We start from the raw sequence: 15,068 nt of genomic DNA, 5'->3' as shown, positions 1-15,068 counted from the left end.
GTACTGGGAAGCTAAAGGAAGCTTCCCAAGTTCATTATCCCCCTCCTACCATTCCCACTCCCAAGGTAGGTATAATGCTACGAATGGTCTAAGCTAAGACAATTATGAAGGCCACATTTTCAGTATGAATGTTCACTGTGCTGAGCAAAAGGAGTAAAACGATCACTCCATTACTAGCCACTATTTTCTATGTATGTTGGGGACTTTTAGAGGGAAAGGCTGACTTTGAGAGGGAAAGGCTGGCTGGCCAAGGACAGAACTTGGGTATTTCTGGGTTTCCTGGTTAAATACCATTATAATCTAACCCCATCTTTAGAAAAATAGCTGTAATTGCTTTAATAACTGAAATTGGGTACACTTATTTTCTGGCTGTTGCTGTCATTTCTACTTAATAGCTGGCATGTTCTGGTTTGGCCTTTTCTTGCTTCTGCAGTGGTTAAGGTTCTGGTATTATCTGAACTCAACAGTGAAGAGGACAAAGTTGACTGCCACAAAACTGACTGCTGACTGGCTTTGGATTCTAAATTCTAGGCTAGCTCTAGCTTTTGGTGCTAATAAAGAATGTCACTTATGTGGCCTTGCCCCTATGGGTTTATTTCCCTCAGGAATCTTCTGGGGAAGACTGGCTGCTCAAGGACAGGATTCTGATCTTAATATCATCCTACTTTTAACAACTGGATTATATGTTTTTGAGGAAGAAACACAGCATGTTCTACTTACATATTAAATCTTCAGGACATAAAATTCTAAATAACTAAAACAAAAAAAACTCTTCTGTATTGTCAGTTATGACAGAGCTGACTACTCTGTCATAAGCTGACTACTACAGTGGTGCGACTTTTCTCATTTCTCATAAAATGAGAAAAAAAGAAAGGTGGATGAAAAAGGAAAGCTTCTGAAGAGATACTGCCATATTAAATGCCAGAAAGATCCAGCCATAACATGGCAAAAAAAAAAAATAGATATACATAAAAAGCAGGAGATATAAACATAGGAGACAGAATCACAGGAAAAGGAAATAGGGAGTCTCATTATTTTTATGTAAAGGCATAATGTCATTATTGAAGGGAAGTAATCAGCAAACTTTTTCTGTAAAGGGCCAGGTAGTCAATAAATATGGGCTTTGCAGGCCATATGTTACTACTCCACTGTTGGAGGAAGAAAGCAGTTACACGTGTAAACATCTAAGAAATACGCAGGGCTGTGTTCTGATAAAAGTGGGTTTTTGTTGGTTTTTTGTTTTGTTTTGTTTTGTTTTACAAAACAGCCATAGTCTGCCCAACCCATTTTGGAGAGGGCAAGTACAATCTGTTGTTACTCCCTTATATAACAGCAGCCTCAATATCTGTCAAACTCCTGAGAAGTACTGTTCAAACTCAATTAAACAGGTATGCTTTTTGTGTGTGTGTGATTAGAATGCTGGTTCCTTATGCTTTTTAAAATTTAAAATAAACTAAAACTGAGTATATGAAAAACAAATAGTATTTATGTCCAAAAAGATTTTTAAGTATTCACATTTCTATAGGGGCTGAAAACGTAAGTCTTTAAAAATTGATCTAGCCTTATTACAAGCAAAAAAAACCAAAACAATACAAAAATCCTATGGAATTGTCATAACTCATTTTGCAAAATACTGCCACTAAAAGCTATAAAGCACCTATTGGGGGAAAAGCACAATGTTAGGTAACCTCTCTGTAGGTCTCATGACCACCACCAGTTCTCATGACCACATCAGAAGGCATTTATCCCACTGGCGTTAACTGCATTTTGTCCAATTTTCAGGATCATAAGGGGAGTCACACTGACTTAAACACTTGGAAATATTTTCTACTGGCAGGCACCAGGTGACTCTGGTAGCTAGGTAACTTTAGGAAACAAGGTGCTCCCACCCACACTCTCCCACCTCTTTATTCTGCTGTGTCTGCTGCCACCTCCAGCGCCTTTTCAATGCTTCCTTCTCGACTCCCTTCTCCATCAGTGCATACAAAGCTTTCCGCAGCATCAAGTCCCGATCATGGAAACCCCACATCCCTGTGGCAAAAAAGCATAATGGTAAGATACCTCAGCTTGACTCTGCTGATTGTGGTATTTTTAGTAGAGACAGGGTTTCACCATGTTGGCCAGGCTGGTCTCGAACTCCTGGCCTCAAGTGAACCCCCCTGCCTTTTACCCTCCCAAAGTGCTGGGATTATAGATGTGAGCCATGGCACCAGGCTGCAAATAATATATTAAGTTGTAAATTGACTTAATTTTTTGTTTATTTGGTTTTTTTGTGGGTTTTTGTTTTTGTTGTTTTTTTTGAGACAGAGTTTCGCTCTGTCCCCCAGGCTGGAATGCCATGTGTGTTCTTGGCTTACCGCAACCTCCGCCTCCCGTGTTCAAGAGATTCTCCTGCCTCAGTTTCCCAAGTAGCTGGGATTACAGGTGCCCACCAACATATCCGGCTAATATCTGTATTTTTAGTAGATACAGGGTTTCACGATGTTGGCCAGGCTGGTCTTGAACTCCCGACCTCAGGTGATCGGCCCACCCTGGCCTCCCAAAGTGCTGGGATTACAGGTGTGAGGCACCACGCCTGGCTTTTTATTTATTTATTTATTTATTTTTTGAGACAGAGTCTTGCTCCGTTGCTCAGGCTGCAGTACAGTGGTGTGATCTCAGCTCACTCACTGCAACCTCCGTCCCCCGGATTCAATGATTCTCCTGCCTCAGCCTCCCTAGTAGCTGGGATTACAGGCACCTGCCACCATGCCAGGCTAATTTTTATATTTTTAGTAGAGATGAGGTTTCACCGTGTTGACCAGGCTGGTCTCAAACTCCTGGCCTCAAGTGATCTGCCCACCTTGGCCTCCCACAATGTTGGAATTATAGGCGTCAGCCACTGCACCCAGCCCTTACTTTAAATGTTAAGCCTATTTACAGTGGGGCATGGTGGCTCCCACCTGTAATCCCAGCTACTTGGGAGGCTGAGGCAGGAGAATCACTTGAACCCAGGGGTGGAAGTTGCAGTGAGCCAAGATGATGCCACTATACTCCAGCCTGGGCAACAGACTGAGACTCCATCTCAAAAACTAAATATATAAAATAAAGTAAGTGTGTGTTACAAAGGACTGCTAAAAATGTATCTTTTTCATACACCAAAAGAATAAATATCAAGTAGAATTGTACACATACACACACATCTAGCTATACATTGCTGGCTTACTCCTACTCACTACTCTTGGGGTCAGCTTTCAAAGCCAGCCCAAGCTAATATCTGTGCTCTCTTCACTATCTCACTCACAAAGGTAGGGCTCACTCCCATTTCCTGTTGTGCCAACATAAACACATAGACACGCACATATGCATGCACAATCTTGCTCTGAACCATCATTTCTGCCTAAGATCAAGGTTGTCTGGATCAAGTCCTACACATGAGATTTGACTCAACTGCTTCCTTTCTGCAGCCGAATGGAGGACTGCTTTCAAGACTCACCAAGGGAGGCTGCATGCAGGAGACAGTTCCCATCTCCAGTAGTTGCCAAAGGAAGCAGCCTCTGACAGGTGGGATCCACACTCACCCACCAGTTCAAACGCCCTGTAGAAACAAGATATTGGAGGAAAAGGAGATTATCCATGAAGCTCTTCCCACCTTCCTATTTCTAAAACAGACTCCAAAGCAGCCTCCTCTAGGAGGCCTACCCAGAATAAAACCATCACTCGATTACTCTTTATATCTTCTTCACTTATATCTAGTCAGTCAGAATCTTGTGAGCACAATTGGTTAGATCAGTGAGTAGGGTCAATTTTGTCCCAAAGGGACACTGGTAATGACTGAAGATATGTTTGCATGTCACAACTGGTAGCGGGATGCTACTGGTATCTAATGGGCAGAGGTCAGGGATGCTGCTAACCTGATATAATGCACAAGGCAGCTTGCAAAACAAAGAATTATCTAAACCAAAATGTCAATAGTACCAAGGTTGAGAAACCCTGGGTTAAATGACGAGGCTAAGGACATAAGTTGAAACCACTGACTGCTTGGACTGGCTCTGATTCCTTCCCTCCACTCAGGAGACCAGTATGTATCACAGCCACAAAGCTCAGCAAAAATCCATCATGAACAAAACAAAAACAACTCAAAGCATGTATTTAAGGTGTCTTATGAGTATCATCTGCATATATGACAGTATGTCAGTATGTGTGGGGTGTGACTTTAAAGGAATAAGCAGTAAGATAAAGTACACAAAACACCCAGGAAAATAAGTCTTAATTCCATACAGTCATCCCACAATTGCCAACCCATTATTTACATGAGGAAAATATTTTATGAGTGATGTGTAAGTTTTCTTGAACTACTGCGGAGCATAGTTTCTTGAACTACTGAAAGAAAAACTGGCTTATAAACTCCCCAGACTTAAAATTATTTAATTAGATAATTTACTAACTTAAAAAAACATTACAAATAGATGTATATGGTTAGTATAGAAGGTTATGAAATGAAAAACAAAAGCTTCCTTTCCATGCCCTCATCTAACTCCAGTTCTTAACCCACACAAGCATTTTAATGCCTAATTAGATTTTCCAAAATTCGCAGCTGCCTTACCCTGTAAGAATTAATTTTAACAATAATTTAAGATAAACACAATTACAAAAGTAAATACATTTGGGGGGACAGGTTCACTACTGTGCATCATCTACAGCACTGGTCATCTTTGTTCACAAAGGTGTTCCAGGGCCATTTATAATTAGTTGTATTTTTTTCATGTATTGATTTCTAGGTATTGATTCCTAGGCCTTTTCACATGTATAATCTACCTGGTTTCTCTTCCATCAAACAGGAAATTCCCAGAGTAAAGTATCTAATCTGTATCCTTTCTTTAAGGACAGCACAAGTTTATCCCACTGACTCCTGACTTTGACTGCAATCAGATCACACACTTAAACTGGAAGCTACCGATCAAGCCCAGCCCCTCCACAAGGCTGCCTGTAGGTGGAGAGTAGAGGGAAGAGCATGGGAGAGGAAGCACTCACTGACCTGCCTGTTCCAAGGCAACCAGCATGGACTGCTCAATGAGGTCTCTCTCTATGAAGCTGCGGAAGTCTTCATTATACACAGTGAGATCTGGAAGCTGGAAGGCACAGATGGGCATTTCCAGGGGGTGCTCATTGCTCCCCCCACCCCCACCATTGGAGGAGACATGGGACCGGGCCAGGGAAACAATGCTGGAGCTGGCGTGGGAGATGCCCCTAGACAGGCGTTTTTCTGCAATGAGAAATGGAGTCACCTTAGAACACACACAGCCCACTTGGAGAACTCTACACTGATGTGGTGATAGTTACCTCTCAACAGGGTTTACAGTCAGAGAAAAACTAAGTTTAACTGACTACTGAATTTCAGAATCCTTTTTCTGAACCCAAATACAATTGGAGGAATAGAGAAAGTATTTTTGCAGGCACTCACATTAGCACCAAATATCCATTCCTCTTTCTACCCTTGTTTGGAATTTGCCTGATCTTCCCCTCCCTCTGACTCTGTCTTCCTCCACTGCCATTATTTCCCAATGTGATAGGGACCTATTCATTTAGCAATTTAGTCATTGTTTGGTGGGAGGAGAGGGAATAAGGGAAGTGAGGTTTCACTAGACTAGAGTTAGTCAAATAATCTCTCTGGTAATTTCAGGGTCTTGGAAAATACCTTTTCTAAAGGGTATTTTCATTCTAGAAAGATTATAAAAGATTTCCATTATAGAAAAGAAAATCCTTTGGGAGGCCGAGGCAGGTCGATCACTTTAGGTCAGGAGTTCGAGACCAGCCTGGCCAACATGGTGAAACCCTGTCTCTACTAAAAATACAAAAATTAGCCGGGCATGGTGGTGTGCCCCTGTAATCCCAGCTACTCAGGAAGCTGAGGTGGGAAAATTGCTTGAACCTAGGAGGTGGAGGCTGCAGTGAGCCGAGATCATGCCACTGCACTCCAGCCTGGGCAACAGAGCAAGACCCCATCTCAAAAAAAAAAAAAAAAAAAAAAAGATAATCAACAATAAATCTTACACATTTGGGAACTTTCTTCCTACATCAATAACATTAATCTATATTGCTTACTACAACTTTTCTCAATACACATTATTTATCAGAAATTTATAGGGACAGTCAATTCTTAACAGTCTATAGAGGAGGGCAATAATATAGATAGTACCCCACATCATTTCATTTTTTTTGAATACATGACACTTGTAATTCCCAAGCAGATATTCCATTGTGATTATAATTTGCTCAGTGCAGTATTACAGTACATTTGTATGGCTTCAATTATGTAACGATTTAATGACGATCCAAAGGAGGCAAAATTTCAAAAGCATGTTGGGCCGTTCTTAATATAATATTTGCAATATATGATACACAAAATAAACTGAGTTGTCTAAAGTTATCTTATAGTGATGTTATTTTTAAAATATGTTTTAGTTTTGTTTTTTGTTTTTGTTCTTTAATTGAGAGAGTCTCGCTCTGTCACTCAGGTTGGAGTGCAGTGCTGCAATCTCAGCTCACTGCAACCTCTGCCTCCCAGGTTCAAGCGATTCTCCTGCCTCAGCCTCTGAGTAGCTAGGATTACAGGCACATGCCACCACACCCAGCTAATCATTTTTGTATTTTTAGTAGAGATGGGGTTTCTCCACATTGGCCAGGCTGTTCTCCTCAAACTCCTGACCTCAGGTGATCTGCCAGCCTTGGCCTCCTAAAGTGCTGGGATTACAGGCGTGAGCCACCACGCCCACCTTAAAAATATTTTTTAGGTATTCGTAGGCTGGGCATGGTGGCTCACACCTGTAATCCCAAAACTTTGGGAAGCCAAGGTAGAAGGATCACTTGAGCCCAGGAATTCGAGACCAGCCTGGGCAACAGAGTGAGACCCCATTTCTACAAAGAATCAAAAATTTAGCTAGGCGAGGTGGTGCATGCCCATGGTTCCAGCTACTTGGGAGGCTGAGGCGGTAAGATCCCTTGAGCCCAGGAGGTTTAGACTGTAGTGAGCTGTGTTCCGCCAGCCTCACTCCAGCCTTGGGGGACAGAGCAAGACCCTGCCTCAAAAACAGTACCACGTGCCTATGGTAAAAAATCAATACACTATCAAAAAGTATCAAATGATTTCACAAGGAAGTCTTCTTCTCATTCAAAATTCCTGACCCCTTCCTCAGAGGCAAACTTTTGTATCCTTCTAGAAATTTTTATGCATACAGAAGCATATACAGGTTTTGGTCGGGCGTGGTGTCTCACGCCTGTAATCCCAGCACTTCAGGAGGCCAAGGTGGGCAGATCATGAGGTCAGGAGATCGACACCATCCTGGCTAATACAGTGAAACCCCATCTCTACTAAAAATGCATATACAGCTTTTAAAATCGTCTTTTAAAACACAAATGAGAGTATACTACATATACTGTATTGCATCTTATCTTTTTGAAAAAAACTATATATATATTTTTATATGGAGTCTCACTCCATCACCCAGGCTGGAGTGCAGTGGCGCAATCTAGGTTTACTGCAACCTCTGCCTCCTGGGCTTAAGCAAGTTTCCTGCCTCAGCCTCCTGAGTAGCTAGGATTACAGGTGTGCACCACCATGACCAGCTAATTTTTGTAATTTTAGCAAAGACAGGGTTTCACCATGTAGGCCAGGCTGGTCTCGAACTCCTGACCTCAGGTGATCCACCAGCTTTGGCCTCGCAAAGTGCAGGGATTACAGGTGTGAGCCACCATGCCTAGCCCCTTTCTGAATAGATTTTAGAAATTTTTCCAAAACAGTACACCAAGTTCTATCTAATTCTTTCTAATGACTGCAGAGTATTCCACAATATGGATGATTACAATTTACTTAACCACTCCTTTACTAATGGACATTAAATGTTTTCAGGGATAGGCACGGTGGCTCACGCCTATAATCCCAGCATTTTGGGGGGCCAAGTCAGATGAATTGCCTCAAGGGAAAAAAAAAAAGTTTCAAGATGTAATTATTGTAAAATAATGCTGCTGTGAGTAACCTTATACACTGCATTTATGTATTTCTTTTTTTAAATTTTTATTCATTTATTTACTTACTTTTTTGAGACAGTCTAGCTCTGTCACCCAGGCTGGAATGCAGTAGTGTAATCTCAGTTCACTGCAACCTCCGCCTCCCAAATTCAAGCAATTCTCCTGCCTCAACCTCCCAAGTAGCTGGGATTACAGACATGTACCACCAAGCATAGCTAATGTTTATATTTTTAATAGAGATGGGGTTTCACCATGTTGGCCAGACTGGTCTTGAACTCCTGATCTCAGGTGATCCGTCCACCTCGGCCTCCCAAAGTGCTGGGATTACAGGCGTGAGCCACCACACCTGACCTTATGTATTTATTTAAAGGATACATATGTGCACACACACATATATGATAAATTGCTAGATATGAAATTGCTAAGTCAGAGTACGTATGCATTTTAATTTTGATAGATATTGGCAAATATTAACAAATTACCCCCCAAAGAGGTAGTGGTTCTTTCAATTCTACCTTTATGTGAACTTTATATCAACAAGGAGATTGTTATTCTCCTTCCTCTATTTCTTTCACAGTATCTGAGGAAGGCTTTTATACAAGATAACACTAAAGATGCAGAGATGCAGTGAGGGACTGCAGCACCTGGGCAGACTGAGGTCCCCTCAATCTGGGTTCAGCTGGGAGAAGGGGAAGAAATGGAATTACCTCCAGTGAATCACTAGACTTTATGACTCCATTTAACAATCCCCTCCCTTCCTACTCCATATACGGAAACATTCCCCAGTCACCCCAGTACCTTGAACGATGTCATCCTGCCGTTGGAGGATGGGTCGGGGAGGGCGAGAAGGCTCTCTGTCAGAAAATCCTTTTTCAGGGGTCCTGGAGCCACCAATCCCCTCACTAAAGGATGGGGGTAGGTTCCCAGCATGGACTTGACGTAGCTGTTCAAAATCACTGAGGGCGGCACTTACGTCCCAATTTTTTCCTGTCAGGAGACAAAGCAAAAAGCAAATTGTGCACCCATAGTATAGAGACACAAAGATCACACTAACTATCCTATCAAAACCAGCATGCAAATACGCATGCACATAATCATTCTTTTTTTCCTTACCCTGCTTTAATTTTCTTTATAACACTTCAATCTAACTTACCAAATGTCTTTACTTACTTATTTGTTGTCTATTTCCTAAGTAAGTGCCATGAAAATAGAAACTTTGTCCCTCTGAACTAAAAGAGCCCTTAAAGATCTAGTAACCTAAAATTAAAACTTCCTTTTACAGATAAAATCTAGAGAAGTAAATTATTTGCCCAAAGTCACAGCTAGTTCACACCAGACCCAGCAGGACGCAAGCCCAGGTCTCCTAATTCTGAGATCCAAAGAGGTTCTTAGTCTACATGTACTCTAGTGTGCCCTAAACCACTAAACCCGCATATAAGATCATGGGCTTGTGCATTTTCTAGTGAAAGAGTTCATAGCTGTCATCAGCTTATCAAAGGAAACAGTATTTCCCCCAAATTTAAGAATCACCATTCTACTAAAGAAATGACCCTGAGGCCGGGAGCGGTGGCTCAAGCCTGTAATCCCAGCACTTTGGGAGGCCAAGACGGGCGGATCACAAGGTCAGCAGATCGAGACCATCCTGGCTAACACGGTGAAACCCCGTCTCTACTAAAAAATACAAAAAACTAGCCGGGTAAGGTGGCGGGCGCCTGTAGTCCCAGTTACTCAGGAGGCTGAGGCAGGAGAATGGCGTAAACCCGGGAGGCAGAGCTTGCAGTGAGCTGAGATCTGGCCACTGCACTCCAGCCCAGGCGACAGAGTGAGACTCTGTCTCAAAAAAAAAAAAAAAAAAAAAAAGACCCTGAAAGATAAGATTTGTCATAATGCATTTTTCTGATGCTTTCTCCAGCTAAATTATTCAACAAATATGCACTGTATAATTGCTCACACTTCTTTCTCTTCTATTCCATCTACCACCACCTTAATTCAATTCCTATCACCTACTGTCCTACCTCCAATCCATTCCAAAGAATCCCATGAGATTAATCTTTCAAAAGCACAGTTGTGATGATTTTAGTTCCATAATCGAGATTTTTAATGGTTTACCACTGCCTACAGAATAAAACTCAGGCTCTTTGGCCTGATACTCAAGGCTTTATATGTCCTGGCCTACTTATCTGGCCTCTTCTCTGTGCTTCAATGTACTTATCCGTGAAAATGCAGATGATAGTAACAGAACCAACCTCATAGAGTTGTTATCAAGATTAAATGAGCTGAAAGCACTTAGAATAGTGCTTGGTTTTACTTACAATTTTACATCTAAATCATGAGTGATGATTTTACTTCTAAATCATTACATTAGCCAATTGTTCTGACTCCCTTTGCTCACTCTGTTCCAGTCATCACTGACCTTGCTGTTCCTAGAACATGCTAAGTCCACTCCCACTCTAGGGCCTTTCCACTGACTATTCCCTCTACCTAGAAGGTTCTTTCCCCAATATATCCACATAGACAACTCCTCATTAGCTTTAGGTATTTGCTTAAATATCACATTGTTAGTAAGGCCTACCCTGACTTAAAAATCAAAACCCACTTCATCATTCCCTTTACTCTTCTCCATAGCACTTAACAGTTTATAATATACTTTATAATTTACTTAGTTATCACATTTGTTGTTTATTGACCCTCTCTCCTGCTAGAACATGAAGGCAGGCATTTTTGTTTGTTTTGTTTTGTTGGAGCATCCAGAACAGTACCTGGCACACAGTAGTTACTCAATAAATATTTGTTGAATTAATGGATAACTCTTCTCCTGAATCAATGCATGAATGAGTGACATTTGCCTTGAGCATCAGATCTATACTTCCAACTGTCTGCAAATCTCCTTAAAATCAGGTATTCCTAACAATCCACATGGCCAAATTGAGTATCCATCATTTTCCTTCCTAAAACTTGCTGCGTCTCCTCTTCCTACGTTCCTTAAATCAGTAATGGCATCACAATCCCTCCAGGTCCTGAAACTTCAGTCATTTTCAGCTCCTCAAGTTTCCTCAGATCACACTCTTCCTCTTCCCTCACCACCAAGTCAATCTTCATAGTTGTTTGTACCCCTAAAACATCTCTCAAATCCATTTCTTATTATCCATTTTTATTGCCACTGCCCCACTTGAGGTCCTCATAATCTTTACTTGGTCTTTGGTCTTTTAGGAAGGAATTCTCTATCTGATCTCTCTCCTCCTAATAATCTCTTTCCTCTCTAATTTGTTCTTTATAATACGATAGTTTACTTTTGATTTCTTTCTCTTCTATTATCAGTATTGAACAGTCCTATTAGCCAGGTGTGGTAGTGTGTGCTTGTAGGCCTAACTACTCAGGAGGCTGAGATGGGAGGCTCACTTGAGCCCAGGAGGCAGAGGTTGCAGTGAGCTAAGATCACACAACTACACTTCTGCCTGGATGACAGAGTGAGACCCCATCTCATACAAAACAAAACAAAAACCGAACAGTCCTATTGAAATATAATCGGTTAACTTGTTGTTGTTGTTATTGAGATGGAGTCTTGCTCTGATACCCAGGCTGGGGTGCAGTGGCACACTCTCGGCTCACTGGAACCTCCTCCTCCTGGATTCAGGCAATTCTCCTGCCTCAGCCTCTCAAGTAACTGCGATAACAGGCGCGTGCCACCATTCCCGGCTAATTTTTGTTTTGTTTTTTTTTCTTTCTTTCTTTCTTTCTTTGAAACGGAGTCTCGCTCTGTCGCCCAAGCTGGAGTGCAGAGGCCAGATCTCAGCTCACTGCAAGCTCTGCCTCCCGGGTTTACGCCATTCTCCTGCCTCAGCCTCCCGAGTAGCTGGGACTACAGGCGCCCACCACCTCGCCCGGCTAGTTTTTTGTATTTTTTAGTAGAGACGGGGTTCCACCGTGTTAGCCAGGATGGTCTCAAACTCCTGACCTCAGGTGATCCACCTGCCTCCGCCTCCCAAAGTGCTAGGATTACAGGCTTGAGCCACCGCACCCGGCCTCAGTTTTAAATGAAAAAACAAGCAACAGAAAGAAAATGAGGGCCGGGCGCGGTGGCTCAAGCCTGTAATCCCAGCACTTTGGGAGGCCGAGACAGGCGGATCACGAGGTCAGAAGATCGAGACCATCCTGGCTAACCCGGTGAAACCCCGTCTCTACTAAAAAATACAAAAAACTAGCCGAGCGAGGTGGCGGGCGCCTGTAGTGCCAGCTACTCCGGAGGCTGAGGCAGGAGAATGGCGAGAACCCGGGAGGCGGAGCTTGCAGTGAGCTGAGATCCGGCCACTGCACTCCAGCCCGGGCGACAGAGCGAGACTCTGTCTCAAAAAAAAAAAAAAAAAAAAAAAAAGAAAATGAAGATGTGGTCCTTTTATGCCCCTTCTAATTTTTTTTTTTTTTTTTTTCTTTTTCATTTTTGAGATGGAATCTCATTCTGTCGCCCAGGCTGGAGTGCAGTGGCATGATCTCAGCTCACTGCAACCTCCACCTCCTGGGTTCAAGCAATTCTCTGCCTCAGCCTCCCAAGTAGCTGGGATTACAGGTGTGCACCACCATGCCCGGCTAATTTTTGTATTTTTTTAGTACAGACAGGGTTTCACCATCTTGGCCAGGCTGGTCTGGAACTCCAGAGTCTCGTTCTGTCACCCAGGCTGGAGTGCAGTGGTGCAATCTCGGCTCACTGCAACCTCCGCCCTACTGCGTTCAAGCAATTCTAACACTTCAGCCTCCTGAGTAGCGGGGATTACAGGCGTGTGCCACCATGCTGAGCTAAGTTTTTTGTATTTTTCCTTCTAAATTATCTTAATTCCACCCACTTCTATCTATTGCTACCACCTTAGTCTACATCATCATCATCTGTCACCTGAACTAAGGCAATATTCCTAACTGTTTTAATCATTTCTTCTCTGGCCAGAGTGTTCTCTACAAGTACACTGTTAAAAACTCAAATCCAGTCATGTCACTCCCCTGATTAAAATCCTTCACCAGTTTCCTAGTGAACTTAGAATAAAATTTAAACTCCTCACATCATAGCCTACAAAGGCCCTGCACTCTCTTTTTTTCTTTTCTTTCTTTTTTTTTTCTTAATAACTTTTTGTTGTTGTTGAAATGGAGTCTCACTCTGTCACCCGGGCTGGAGCGTAGTGGCAGAATCTTGGCTCACTGCAGCCTCTGCCTCCCAGGTTCAAGAGATTCTCCTGCCTCAGCCTCCCGAGCAGCTGGGACTACAGGCACCCGCCACCACACCTAGCTAATTTTTGTATTTTTAGTAGAGATGGGGTTTCACCATGTTGGCCAGGCTGGTCTCAAACTCCTGACCTCAGGTGATCTGCCTGCCTCAGCCTCCCAAAGTGTTAAGATTACAGGCATGAGCCACTGTACCCAGCCTCTCTCTTTCTTCCTTTCTTTTCTTTCTTTTTTTTTTTTTTTAAAGAGACGAGGTCTTGCTATGCTGCCCAGGCTGGTCTCAAACTCCTGGGCTTAAGCGATCCTCCCACTTCAGCCTCCCAGGTAGCTGGGATTATAGTGAATGCCACCGTACCTGGCTAGAGCCCCTATTTTCTGCTTCCTACCTATCTCACCAGCTTCCTACCACTCTTGTACCATTCTTACTACCTCATTATTAATAGTTTCTCCAATGTGCCAAACTCTCTTGCACCTTAGGGCCCTTGCATAAGCTGTTTATTCTGCATAAACACTCTCTTCTATATCCCTTTGTCTTGCTGCTCCTACTTGTCCTTCAGGGCTCAGCTTAAAAATCACTCCTCAGAAAAGGCCTTCCTGCACTCTAGATTTAAGTTAGGGTTCTTTCTTCACTCTCACAGAACCCTCGACATTTCTTTCACAGCGTGTGTGTGTGTGTATGTGCGCGTGCGCACGCGCACACACATGTGAGCATGCTAGCAATGATTTATAACATAATTGTTTACAGCCACACTCTGAAACCAGATTGCCTAGGTTCAAATCCTACTTAACTTCACTGAGCCTCAGGTTTTAAAATTGTAACTCCAGGATAATAAAACTTTATTGTACAGTGGTTGTGAGAATAAAATAACATATCTCAAGTACTTTGCACATATTGAACACTCATAAGTGTTCAACACGTTATAAGAGGAATGCAGAAACGTTGAGGATTTTATGAAAGGGAAACATTTGAGCTGAATCTTGAAGGACAAGGAGAATAATAGAGGAAAGAAATGCTGCAAACTGAGGAAGTAACCTAACATGATCACCGAGAGGTGACAAGTCAGGCCTGGCTGCATAGAAGTATAGGGAAAAGTAGTAAAGTAGTAGGAGATGAAACTAAATATGCAAATTAGGCTGGGCATGGTGGCTCATGCCTGTAATCCTAGCACTTTGGGAGGCTGAGGTGGGCGGATCATGAGGTCAGAAGTTTGAAACCAGCCTGGCCAGCATGGTGAAACCCCATCTCTACTAAAAATACACAAATTAGCTGGGCATAGTGGCATGCACCTGTAGTCCCACCAGCTACTCGGGAGGCTGAGGCAGGAGAAACGCTTGAATCTGGGAGGCGGAGGTTGTGGTGCGCCGACATCGCGCCACTGCACTCCAGCCTGGGTGACAGAGCGAGACTCCGTCTCAAAAAGAAAAAAAGAAAAGAAAATGCAAATTAAGGGCAAAGCTAAACTGAATTACTAAACTGGAATTTAAACCCTGATCTTCTGTTTCCAAACTCATGCTCTCCTCACAGGTAGCCAAGCAAATGTCTAATTGTCACACCTTGTTAAGGGCTGGCAATTTAAAATATTACCTATGTATGCTAAGAACTTGCCCCTTCCCCATAGGCCTGCCTGTTTGTGTCATTACATATTTTCATATTGCCATCTATTATTTGTGACTGTAAACAAAGAATCCTAGGGACATGATTCTAACCCTTCAGGACCTTAAAATCTAGAATATTCAGCTGGGCACGGTGGCTCATGCCTGAAATCCCAGCACTTTGGGAGGCCGAGGCAGGTGGATCACCTGAGGTCAGGAGTTCGAGACCAGCCCGACCAAAATGGAGAAAACCCATCTCT

At 42.8% G+C, this 15,068-nt stretch overlaps 1 protein-coding gene across 4 annotated transcripts in view; it reads right to left on the bottom strand.

Annotated features, from left to right (window-relative positions):
- The window catches only part of OTUD7B (OTU deubiquitinase 7B), a 129,520-nt gene that overhangs the window by 20,499 nt on the left and 93,953 nt on the right, over positions 1-15,068 (bottom strand). For 3 of the 4 annotated variants that reach the window (XM_037998023.2, XM_008019232.3, XM_008019229.3), the window contains 4 exons: positions 8,806-8,994; positions 5,018-5,245; positions 3,476-3,577; positions 1,904-2,031 (listed from right to left, as the gene is read on the bottom strand). In XM_037998023.2, coding sequence (XP_037853951.1) covers positions 1,904-2,031; positions 3,476-3,577; positions 5,018-5,245; positions 8,806-8,994 — 647 coding nt within the window. The remainder of the gene's footprint in view (positions 1-1,903; positions 2,032-3,475; positions 3,578-5,017; positions 5,246-8,805; positions 8,995-15,068) is intronic. The other variant, XM_008019234.3, reaches the window with a different exon arrangement.

This window comes from Chlorocebus sabaeus, chromosome 20, assembly GCF_047675955.1.
Source record: "Chlorocebus sabaeus isolate Y175 chromosome 20, mChlSab1.0.hap1, whole genome shotgun sequence".
Classification (NCBI taxonomy): domain Eukaryota; kingdom Metazoa; phylum Chordata; class Mammalia; order Primates; family Cercopithecidae; genus Chlorocebus; species Chlorocebus sabaeus.
This window is presented reverse-complemented; position numbering and strand designations above follow the sequence as displayed.